At 37.4% G+C, this 12,400-nt stretch overlaps 1 protein-coding gene across 2 annotated transcripts; it reads right to left on the bottom strand.

The window, feature by feature from the left end:
* Positions 1-663: 663 nt before the first annotated feature.
* Positions 664-12,159, bottom strand: LOC137748879 (stromal processing peptidase, chloroplastic). Of its 2 annotated transcripts, none has more exons than XM_068489069.2 (24): positions 11,674-12,159; positions 10,701-10,944; positions 9,660-9,901; positions 9,320-9,518; positions 9,032-9,079; positions 8,696-8,803; positions 8,413-8,601; positions 8,023-8,307; positions 7,824-7,925; positions 7,207-7,341; positions 6,859-7,083; positions 5,776-5,979; positions 5,480-5,650; positions 5,070-5,219; positions 4,323-4,460; positions 3,909-4,136; positions 3,647-3,799; positions 3,435-3,561; positions 3,225-3,354; positions 2,200-2,320; positions 2,030-2,110; positions 1,807-1,908; positions 1,477-1,627; positions 664-1,240 (listed from the first exon to the last, which is right to left on the bottom strand). In XM_068489069.2, exons 1-24 carry the CDS (start codon positions 11,850-11,852, stop codon positions 1,158-1,160), a joined length of 3,795 nt encoding a protein of 1,264 aa, XP_068345170.2. In that variant the 5' UTR covers positions 11,853-12,159; the 3' UTR covers positions 664-1,157. The 2 variants fall into 2 exon arrangements, with proteins under 2 accessions (XP_068345170.2, XP_068345171.2); XM_068489070.2 differs by having other exon boundaries at positions 3,225-3,348.
* Positions 12,160-12,400: the final 241 nt, after the last annotated feature.

Below are 12,400 nucleotides of genomic sequence, written 5' to 3'. Positions count from 1 at the left end.
AACCCTAAACCCTCAACCCTAAAACCCTAAAACCCTAAACCCTAACCGTATCCACCATAAGAACCACCTCTACTGTCATAACTACCAAAATAAACTCTGTTTGGGTTTGAGCTCAAGGGCTCCATTCTCTGGGTTCAAGAAGAGAAGAAGGAATTAGTGGTGGTTCAAATAAACCCTATTCTAAACCCTATTGCACGATCACCACCAACCCCCGAAGAAGAGGGCATGCCACACTTCCAATGACAAAGATAAAACTTGCTAAGGCATGACCGGCTAAGCCAGTTCTCACTTAATCACACTTTGCCTTTGCCTCACTATGCCTCGCCACACTTTGCCTTTGCCTCACTATGCCTTGCCACGGCATGCCTTACCCTTATGGGCCTTGCCATGGTACGGAAAGGCGCTTCCATTGCTTATCTTGCCTTGTACACAGTTGTAATTTACCTTGGACACACAGTTGGGTTTGGGTCGCGACTGTTTTCTAATTGAATTACGTCTTTTACGCCACTTTAATCTTGTGTGAAATTGAAGGTTTAATATTCATCAAAAGTTGGGTCAAACAATGGTCACTGTTGCACTTGCATCACAAGGTAAATTTATCTGTTGCAGACAAATGTCGGGTGTTAACTGCATGGATTACACAAATTATGAAGGGCTCGTGAATTTACAGTCTGAAGTGCCCAATGCTTTTTTATTTAGCCGCAACCATGTACACCACATTGATAATTATAACCGCCGTTTTAGTTCCTCATGCACATAGTTGTACAAGGAATGCAATCAGCATCAGTGGATGAGGCATTGTCACACCAGGTGCATACAATTTGTTCAACCACAACTATGGCAATGAGGACATTTAACATCAAGTGGTCTGCAATTCTCAATTGGACCTACTGACAAATTTGTAAAGTCAAAATACAAGGGGAAATGCCATCCATTGGACTTTACTGCAACCCCCCGGCGGGATAAAATTTCAGCGCCTCAGAGAAGTGAGTACTTCAGTACTTTGCAGCCAAATTTCATTACAAGGTACTTTCCAGCGCCCTCCCCCCATAAAGGCCAGACTAGAAGAAAAATGAGAACCTCAAAAGCTTGTGAATATACCTTAGATCTAAATATCTCTGTAATACATGCGAGACTGCGAGTATCATATAAGAAGGTCATGTTGTAGGCCGTGTCATAGTTGATAAACCACGCCCAACAGGGAAGATTCCTGGAAAGCCATCATCTGATTCTTCGACTTCTAAAGAAGCAGCATAATACAGGTTTTCATGAGATAGAGAAAGCAAGTAGAACTGATGAATGGAACTAACACTAAAATGATGAGGAAAAAGGTGAGATCTTTTGAGGTCTCATTGCCACTCTAGCTCAAGTAAAAATCATTGTTGATTGATTATACTCTACTGAATTTTTAAAAGTTTCAACTATGGTATGTGGATTGATAAGAGTAGAACAAAGTACAAAATATGTCTGACTCACCAGTTATTTCATCTACTGCTTGAGCTCCAGCAACTCCAATGCATGAGTACAAGGAATCATCACCTACTTTCAATTGATCATATGCAAGGTATATGTCCTCAATAGAAGCAACCTCATATAAATTTGTGAGATCTTTGATGCAAGATATGTCCTGGACCAAATAGCACTATGAATCAGAATATCTTCATGTAAACACTGTTTATTGGATTATTGGCCATTATTTATTTGTATCTTTTGATCAACTGAACAGCCACCTATTATACAGGAAAAATATCAACTTATATTTTTTATGAGTATCATCTGTAAACACTAAAGGACCTTTCTGTTTACCTTCCTTGGAACAGAAGAAGCCTGCAAATGAGCTAACAGTCCAAGCCAATACGCATTTGACTTGATCTCAGCTTCATGCCTCATCAGAAGGGTCCGCTTTGCCTTAAATTTTGAGTAAATAAACAACAGATGTGATCAAGAGAATCCCACTTTACTTAAAAAATGATAAAATAAAAAAATAAAAAAAAAACCTTAAAAAAAAAAAAAGGAAGAAGAAACTAACCCTGTCCAACTCCCTTTGGGAAATCTTGTTGCCATGTAAACCTCTAAGGACATTCTTGCATGCTTCCACAGCTTTGTGAACCTGAATACTCAATAGACCTAAACATGTGAAGAGAGTGAAAAGTGACGGAACTTATTCTGCTCGAATATATACAAATAGAGCATACACACCTTTGCAGGGGTTGATGTTACAGATACGACATACCATCCAAGATTCAGCCTATCAAAAAGGTTCAACTCGAATGATACATCATATGTCAATCCAAGAGAGTCTCTGACAGTCGTAAAAAGCCTGTGCAAAACCACATAGAATATTTCACCACCAATAAAAATAACAAGAACCACACATTAGTCTTAAATAGCATCTTCAATTAATTATCAAAACCTGTCCATAAAAGAAAGGTTAGTTTCCAATTTTGTCCTTCAAAATCTGTCAATTTGGTTGTTCATTTTTAGGTGAACGTTAACAGGCTTACGTTTTGATGTTGAGGGATTGCAAAGCTACAAAAGGCATACAACATAATATTACTGCCACATCGGTAACATGTAAAAGACAAATAATAAATTTGGTTTAGGTCAATAAATATATCCATATTTCAGCATAGGTTGACGTATTTTAAATTACTTATAGGTTCCTAAAATGTGATAAACAAAAACAGGATTATCACCATCACCAACCCCAAAACACATCTGCCATCGTCAGTATCACCACCTCCATATCATTTCAATATCCCTCGCCATCTCCAGCTTCATCCTTGCAAACATCTCCCAATTTCTTTGTAACTGGTTAGAAAATAGACTAGAACCCAACTCTCAGCCAACGTGGCTACGCCTAACCAGGGTATCTTGCGTAAGAAATTTTGTGCTATAATTTTGAGACTTCCATCCAAAGTCCGCTGTAATAGACAGTTGAGGACATGACATGGTGTCCACCGATGTTGTACTACTTCGGATGCTTAGAAAATTACACCTCCAAACTTATAACAGTATTCAGTACTGTTTTCAAGAAAAGTATAGAGTTCTTATTTTAACAATCATTTTGGTCAATGTGGTTGTTGCCCAAGTTGTGCTCCACCCAATAGAGGAAAGTAATACATATTGGGCATAAATAGCTGACCATTCAGAAGGATGAACACATTCATAGATAAACTAGAAGTTCACATGCATGCTTTGTACCGAGCAAAAAAAAAAATTACCTAGAATTTATAATCTCAGCCAGGAGCCCCATTGTGATGCCAAAGAACAGGGGACGACCACGGAGTTTTCTTTGCACATCCTGAGTATCCTCATCCACCATAAGCAGCTCCTCCGATTTCAGTTCTGCATCTACATCAGAAATTACAGCTACAACACCTCTCTCAATAAGATGCAAATTCAAAACCTAATTCCAGATTTGATAAACTCACCATCGTGAGTTGAAATATGACTAACTGACTCAAACAGATCTTTGCCATCGACTGTAAAACCCCATCGGTTTGGTGCAGGGCCTGCAATATATGCACATGCTCTCTCATCCGTATCTTTCAAGAATACCTGCTTAGATGTAAATGAACCATGAGCACAATTCAAGGTTACAGAACTTCTGTCATCCAAAGTATCAAGCTATAAGTGTACTCACTTGCTGAGACTGCAAATCAGAAGGAGATGATCGGAATACGATAGGATCATAAGCATTCTCCATCTCATAATTTTCTTTCGATCTTACGGTTCCCAAGTAATCAAGAATACAAGACTCAACATCCTCCTCTGAGAAGTCCCCAACAATACTTACCTATACAATAAGCAGACAGGGCCATATATAATGAGAAATGTTGTATATATTAAATTATTCGTCATGTGCATACTTTGTAAAACTACAACCAAATCAGCAAACTACGCACCTCCATGTTACTGCCTACAAATTGGTTCATCACTGCATCCTTCACAGATTGCAATGTCAAATTTTGCAATGACTTTGGTGTAGGCTCTACAAACCGCTCATCTCCGTCCATCATTGCTAGCATGAGTTTGTGAGCAGTTGAGCGCTCCAAGCTTTTGGGAATGGACCGATAATATGACAAATACAATTGCCTTGCTCGATCAAATGCATCATCCAGCCAGACACTATGCTGCAAGTGAGAAAACATGCATTATAAATTAACCCATTACAAGGCATGCATTTCTAATGAGATGACTCCTATGGAGCAGGAACTACTACAACATTGTGCCCAAAACATGTCGACAACAAGAATGACAAGAATCCCTCATGGAATCCACATACCAGAACAGAGAGACTAAAAGTTACGATGGGTTACCTCAAGTACCATATGAAGCAACTGGAAAGCCGCACGCATTCCATTATCTCTTAAAGTAAAACGGAATTCCATAGAAATAAATTCCTCGGTGGACTCCAATGAGCAGTTAATCAGGTGATTCACACAGAAAAGTTCTACCTGATAAAAACAATTCGCACACATGATACATAATCTCGGCAAAATGAGGAATTAAAGATAGTGAAACGAATGGTGAGATCCTAATATTAAACAATAATTACAGACAGCATATGGATAATCTGAGTATATGATTAAGGATCTCATCTAATTAAGTAAATGCATGTCACAAATATTGCAATTCAATGACATCAGTTGGCAACAAATATGATAAGGAATAAGCTCATGAGCATGCTTCAAATTCACATTTCTTGGAGGGAGAATAAGTTTATAGTTATAAGTTACAATAACAAACATGCAGCACTCAGCTATTTACTAGATATTTATTTAACAAAGAATACAGAAGAAAACACCAGCTATTCGCTTTTCCAACAACCAGTGAAGTTGTGAACGCTTGTTTACACAATGAGCATTTATGATACCTAATTTACTTACCAAGAACCTACCTCAAATATATAATTTATAGAATCATTAAAGAGGAAACAAACTCCTATTTAAGTAGTTTAGCTATACTATAAAAAAAATAATAATAATAAAAAAAAAAAAACCTCCATTCATCTGATATATGTACATATATATATAATTGTGATAAAGAGAGAGGAATTGACATACCTGCTCCCTTGAGAAGTTGCCAACACGACCTCCCTCACTAAGAGTTCGTACACCCACAACAACAGAACCTCTGGACTCCGAACTTTCAGCTGCCCGTCCACCGCCAACTATAAGCCGCATTACGCCTCCCCTTGCCTCACTTTTTGAAATCTATAATGAACAAAGATTTAACTTGTTATTATTGGTAACAGTCTTCACTCTGCACAAATACACCTAAACACCATAATCATCTACAATAATGTATCTCGTGATTAAGCTCCTGCTCACTTTTTCACTGATTCTCTGTCAATCTAAGATTTTACACAAAATAAGTACATGACTCATAAGACAAATGACTGACTTAAAAACATTACCAAATCTTCAATTACAAATCAATGAACCCATTACCATATAAACATCAGATGAGATACCTTGTAATTTACAGAAATTCCATTTGACAGACGACATTTAGCGATCCCCGTTTCTTTGTCATAAACTTTAGTCACATTTATTTCTGGACTAAGGGGAATGAAGGATGGCATGCGCTGCTGCCTTAATTCCTGTAACTGCAACGAAGATATCAATTCCTTTGGCACCTCAAGCTGCACAAAATAGAAGAGAAAAAGAATCAGCCATAATCATAATTTTGACAGCATAGATATATATAAAAACTTACCCCAGTAAAAGTGAGAAAGCTAAGTTTATAAAAATAAAAATAAAAGGACACCTCTGGCTCAGGTTCAATGGGTTCCTCCAATCCAGCTTTCGTAGCAGCTATAATCTCATTAGAGGAAATGGTGAACTCAGTTTCACCTATTCCCTCTACATGCACTCTCTTTGGAACACAAGCAACAATCGCTGCAGGAAGAGGTGCAGTAGGATTTCCAAAATTAGAAACAAATTCCAACACCTTGGCGCCAATAGAGTTGACCTACACACAAAAATTTGAATTGTATGTGGTATAGTTCATCAATCTCAGTGCACATTGCCTCATAATATCAACTCTTTCTTTGCCTATAACCATAAGTTGGCAGGTAAAACTTGAACTCTATGAAATCTTGTCAAACTTTGAAAGGAGATTAAGTAATAAGGCTTGTTAAGATTTTAGCATCATGATCACTGTTTCTAGTTTTCCAACAGTGTGTGTTACCCGGATCACTACACATGTACATATATGCTCAGGACCACTAAATTGACTCCAACTTTATCCTCTAATTATCTTTATGATTAAGAAAGACACAAAAAGTCATTTGTAATTCTATATTATAAAGTCTTAACCAAGAAAAGAACAAAAATATAATACACAATTACATTTATGATTAACCATAATACAAGATTCCATCAACAACGGAAAGCGGTCATTGCATTACAAGTTCTTAACCAAGAACAGAAACAAAAAGTCATCTGTGTTCCACTACATATCTTTATTAATAAGATATAGTATATAAACTAAAAATTAAATCTTATATCATATAAATGATAAATTAAACAAATTCTTACTAGATCAATCTTTCATTTTTTATATATGTCGTTAAAAATATACCAAAGACACCCTAGGTAGCACTCTAATGTGTCACGCGGTCCAAAATGGTGAACTATCCTATTTGTAACAGGTACATCTTTGCAATATTGATATGGCATGTATTAGCATTATAAAGTACAACTTCTAAGTGTGCTTTTTTTTCTTTGGGAGAGAATCTAGTTGTCCTTTTTTTTTCTTTGAGAGAGATTCTAGTCATGCTTATATATGCCTTTTATGGTTAATTCAGATCAAGTAACAGAAACAAATGATAATGACTTTGAACATCACCTCTTCAAGAGTAACTGTTCCAGCAACAGCAACCAAACTTTCGTGTCCTTGCCTCTGATCCATTAGTGTATGCCCCAGCGCATCACTCTCCATAATAAAATCCAAATTATCAACAGAAGACACATTATCTATCATAGCCGCCAGATGTTCACTATCTTTTAATAAGGCATCCAGATAGCGAGTTAATTCACCCTTAGTAACACCAAATTCCTTGAGCCTTCTAACCTGCACCGAATAAAATATAACAAATGAGTTATGTAACATATGTAACTGACATGTAAACTACATTCAGAAAATAAACAAACTTCCTTTCCAAAGTGTACGGCAGATCAAGATAGAAAGACCAACCTCTTGTACAGCAACTCTAATTGCACTTTGCCAATTCTTGGGTTCGGCAGTTACCGTAAGAGTAGTGACAGTACAACCTTCCCTTCCAGAGTCACTATGATCCAATTCAATTGAAGTAAATGGTGGATTTGAACTCTGTCATTTCTAAAGATTAGCAAACTTACAAAGAGCTGCAAGGTTTCTCAAGCAAATACGTAAATTAAGTACATGACAGGATTTTGGGTATACAAATATGAACATTTCAGATATTAGCACTTAAAAAGAAATAGATGGTAACTGATTATTAGCACTCAAAAACGACCTACAGAAATGGGATATTCAGCCTCCAATATCTTCATAGAAAACTCTGGTAGTGTGCAATCTTGGCTCTTTTGTGGATTATTTGGTTGGAAAAATAAAGTAAATTATTTTATTTTGCTTTGAAGGTGTAACTACCTTGATTTTGATGGACTTCTCCTATTTTACCTGTATCTTTTTTTTCCCTTTAATTAAGCTAATTGTTCTTAGCAATACACAAAAAAAACAATAAATAAAACAGCTAAATTTTCAATAAAGCAAAGTAGTGACTTTCTTCATGATGGAAACTAGAAATTGTGCTCATAACCCTAAAAATGCACCTTGTATCTTGTATTAATCCGGAAATGCAAAGCAGACAGAAATATTCTCTTCATTAGAACATTTCGCAAGTCACCATATGTTTGAACCCTGCTCACAGGAACCTGCAGCAGTTCCATAACAAATATTAGTGAGAGAGAGAGAGGGGTAACTAAATCTTTAAAGCACGTAATTAATGCAACTCTACAAGACCCCTTATACCTTGCAGAACATATTAAATGAAAAATTTTGAATCAATTCATGCTGAAAAATCTGTGGAGGCTTCAAATCCATATTATTTCCAGGAAGTGACCAATTATGTTTCACAGGAGGACGAACTGTGTGCCTTTCCTTTTTAAAGATTTTAGCTTGATCAACGGAATTAGAAGAACTTCCAGTCAGCCCAACTGAAAGCTTGGGCACAAGGAAACTAGCCATTGCACCAAAAGCACTAGGAGCAGGTGCAGGAACTGTCTCATTTTCTAGGCCAGTTTGTCCAAAGACAGCCTGCAATAAAGCAACTAATTTTATTCTACTTATGACTCTAAAAGTGAACACAAATTACTCAGCTACACAGGATATAAATGATTCAATAAGTGAGCTCTTGCATACTTCAATCTGGTAAATCGTTTTTGAGATGTTATCAATATCCCCAACAATGTATAAGGTTGCATTTGCAGGGAAGTACCAACGCTCATGGAATTTCCTTATTTTATCTACATCCCACTTCTTAATCTGCTCTTCTAACCCAATCGGGAACCTTTTGCTAAGCTTGTTTTCAGAATGCAGATGTTGTAATAACTGCACCCAAGATCAAACGAGTAAAAGTTGAGATGTAGCTGAACAAAAAAATTATTAACCGGCTTAAGAAAATAATAAAATTCCCCAGTCAAACCTGGCAGTCAACGCGATAATCTATAGTATTCATCATCTGTAATTCTGACAGAATCGCACGCCGTTCTTTTTCAACACGAGAAGAAAGGAATTTCGGGTGAAAAGCAATCTGTACACATGCATCAAGCACAAGTAAATAAAACTCAAAGCTATCAACTTCCAGTTCAGTCTTTTTTATTTAATTTTATTTTTCTGTCAAATAGATGATTATACAAAGGTATTCTGAAAATAATGAAGTGATGAATCGAAAACAACATAATAAGTCCATACAAATATGTACAAATATCTACACCCAGGAATATACCTAAGCCCATATAGAAAAATCAATCATCCATACCTCATTCAAGGCATCCAGTACATACGGAAGCAGATCACCATCAGAATCCTGGAGAGCAACATATAATCGTCAATATGTTTAGAGGCCTAGGTTGTAAGAGTGATAACATATTAGCTTAAGCTGAATTAGTCTTTTCTATTCTTGCAAAAACATAACAAAGTTTTGAAACAAATAGTTACATATTCATTCTCAGATCCTTAAAGCTATGTATTCGTTCTGTTTGATACATAAATCCACAAATACTTAAAATGACAAAAACTCAATAATGTTGGTGCAACGAAAAAGGACCTTTGAACTAATGGGCGAATGGATGTGAAACACTGTATGATGGAAGTCAGTGTAAGCATTAGATCGAGCCCCTGTCCCAAGAAGTTTCTCACGTTTCTTACTTCCAAGGAAAGCAACATGTTCAATCATATGTGCAATTCCTTGTTCATCGTCTTCCTCATCGATTGATCCTGCATGAACTTCCATGTGTGCTTCAAACCTAAACTCCAACAAATGTGCTCTATTGGTAAGGGATATGAGATTATCTTATAAGTAAGCTACACATGAAACCTGGCTTTTGTATTTCCAGCATAACTATAAAGCATAAACCAATTATAAGTGGTCCTGTAGGGAGGCCAACCTGTTTGGCGGAACTTTATTTGGTAAGATCAGATAGCGCAGCCCATTTTTTAGTTGCCCTCGATACAACTTTGGATGAGATGGAATTTCAGAACTTAAAAACCCCTCTAACTCTGTTTTTTCTACTCCAGGATATAATAAATCTAGCTCCTGTTTCTCCAGAATACCATCTTGCCAGGCTGTACTTGCTGCGTGTGGCTCATCTGGGCCCACGGTTGCATATGAAACATGAGCATGTTTGCCCTAAAAATTATATGGACCACAATAAGTCAGAAAAAAAAGGCTGTATTGAAAGAAAGAGCAGAAGTTTCCTACTGCACCAGTAACTGTTATTTTCCTAATGAAAGTTCTTTTAAAAGTCACTGATAATTGGGCTTGTTGGGGAAGTGCTTCTAAAATAATTAAAAACACTTTTGGTGAAAATGTTTTTGGAGCCAATCCTTAGTAAAAATGCAAGTGAATCCTGAAAAAGCGGTTGAAGTGCTTCCTACAAAGAACACGTAACTGGTGCTTCTTGCAGGAAGCACTTCAAGTGTTTTTGGAACCCAAAAACATTCTCTCTAAAAGCGTTTTAAGCCGTTTTAAAAACATTTTGTTTTGTGAATGCAAACTTTCTTAAAAATTCACTGAAACACTTTTAAGTTTCACAACTCATTTCACATCTTAAATTATTGTTGCATAAATGCAACCCACATAGAACGTGGCTCTGCAATTCAATCAAACTGAACAGTAAGTTTGCTGTTTTGAGCTGAATCATCATTGTAAATCTGTAATGTCCAACGTAAAATAATAGTTTCTTTCTCATATTAATATTAGTATTAATAATTTCTCAACCGTTTTTGCAGGGAATTGCCCACCAGTGTACCAAACAAATGAGAATAATTTCCGAACCTCGAATATGTAATCATGAATGCACACACAATATAGACATATGGTACAAACATATCTAAACACACCAGCTAACAGTTAAACACAAGGCATAAAATGCAAGATTGAGTAACAATATGCATCAACAGAAGGAAACTCGGGGGGTTCTACTTACAGCAACTTTGCCAAGTTTAGGCTTGGATAAACAAAAAGAAGTTCTGTCATTAAAGACACTCGGTGTAGATGTCCTACAGCGACGACGACCGTTGTTTTGGCAAAAAGAGCTAGTAATGCAGTTATACTTTCCTGGAAAAAGTGTTTCAGTCACTGGCTCTCCAAGCATGGAGACACATTGTTCCCAAGCATTAATCTTCTTTCTATGTACACCTGATCTACCTGCAGCAGCTTCAAGTAGACGCCTTTCACCCACAAGAAAAGGGCCGAAAGTCAATGAGACTGATCTAGAGGGCAATGAAAATGTATAATATAGAGGAACATTCTCTAACACAAGAACAATATATTCACGTCCATACTACATAATTATAAAACATGTTAAATTGGCAGTGAGCTGCATAGTGCATAGTAGTCAACATGTTATCTTCGGTTTAAGTGGGTTGAACTGAAACAAACAAATTGCAAAAAAAGATTAGCCAGTCATACTTGTTCTATACACAGAGCCCTTCCATAGAGGGATTCACTATGGAAGGGCCAGCATATGTATAGCAAACAACAAACACAATCTACCTCAAAATCAAATCGCAAGTGACATGACTCACAAATGGAGTCACTTGAAATCAAGATTGGAAGAATCAATAAATTAAGAAGATTGAAGAATTTGTCAAATGAAACAAGAACGAATGCTTGATTAAGATTGAATTATGGTGTTTTAAGCAGCAAGTATAGTAGAAGTTGTGCACTTTTTGTTTTTGTTTTAGAATCGGCGTTTATACCAAAAATTGGCAGAAACAGGGGTGCGGAAAGCAGTCTTCAATTGACATGTTGCATTTATTACGAGTACATGTGATTAGCAAGAGTAATCAGCAAGAATAAATATCAAGATTAGGAATACACACAAGGACTATGAGGAAGAGAGAAAGCATGGAAACCCCCAAGGCAGAAGCTAGGATTTGAAAGAAAAATGAAATTACCTGGTTGGAGAAAGTAAAGACAGACGATTGATATGTAAAGGGGTAAGAGGGCCACGAGCACGGCGAATACAGACCACCGAATTCAGCCGCTTATTCAAATAAGTGTCGTCGTCTCTGCTTATTCTCCGGGACGGACGGATTTGGGGGACGTTTACAACAAGAGAGCTTATGGCCGCCATTGCTCTGCTCTACTCTGCGATCTTAGATTCAGTTGAGACTTGAGACTTGGAGCCGATGAGATAATATGGAAGTAGAGACAGAAAGAGAGAGAGAGAGTTGAAGTAAACTATAATCCGCCTCCTTGTCCTCCCCCAGGGTCCTGAGCCCCGAGTCCTGACTCTCCGAGTCAGTCGTGCGGCAAGGGGCGTTACACACAAAGGGTCTGCGTGCCGCAAAAGGCTTTGGTTGCCAGCGTGTGACTAAAATTGGATAGGAAGCCCTCCTCTTTATTAAAAAATCTTTAATCACTACTGGAGTGGGCTCCACAAGATAACTCAATGGTGTACTCGTGGAGAAAAACGGGTGGCTAATGACTTTAACGAACAAACCGACTTACGAGCGGAGAGGCCCATCCGTGACTCCGGTCCGGCTGCCTCCACTCCACCGGGCTGTTTGGCTTTGGATTGGCTCCAAACAACCTGCACCTAGGCAACAACGACGTCTCGAATGTAACCTGTAAATCAGGCTCAGCAAAGTTCAACTGACGGCGGGCTATTTCAAAACTCTT

This window comes from Pyrus communis, chromosome 2, assembly GCF_041283825.1.
Source record: "Pyrus communis isolate YQ-2024b chromosome 2, ASM4128382v1, whole genome shotgun sequence".
NCBI lineage: Eukaryota > Viridiplantae > Streptophyta > Magnoliopsida > Rosales > Rosaceae > Pyrus > Pyrus communis.
Note: the sequence above shows the minus strand (reverse complement) of the source record. Positions and strands in the feature narration are given on the sequence as shown.

Coding starts and splice junctions, on each gene's coding strand:
- LOC137748879 (XM_068489069.2), bottom strand. CDS start 11,852: ATGGCGGCCATAAGCTCTCTTGTTGTAAACGTCCCCCAAATCCGTCCG. Junction 2,321..3,224: donor GCTGAGATTATAAATTCTAG/GTAATTTTTTTT, acceptor GGTTTTGCACAG/GCTTTTTACGACTGTCAGAG. Junction 1,628..1,806: donor CTTCTTCTGTTCCAAGGAAG/GTAAACAGAAAG, acceptor TATTTGGTCCAG/GACATATCTTGCATCAAAGA.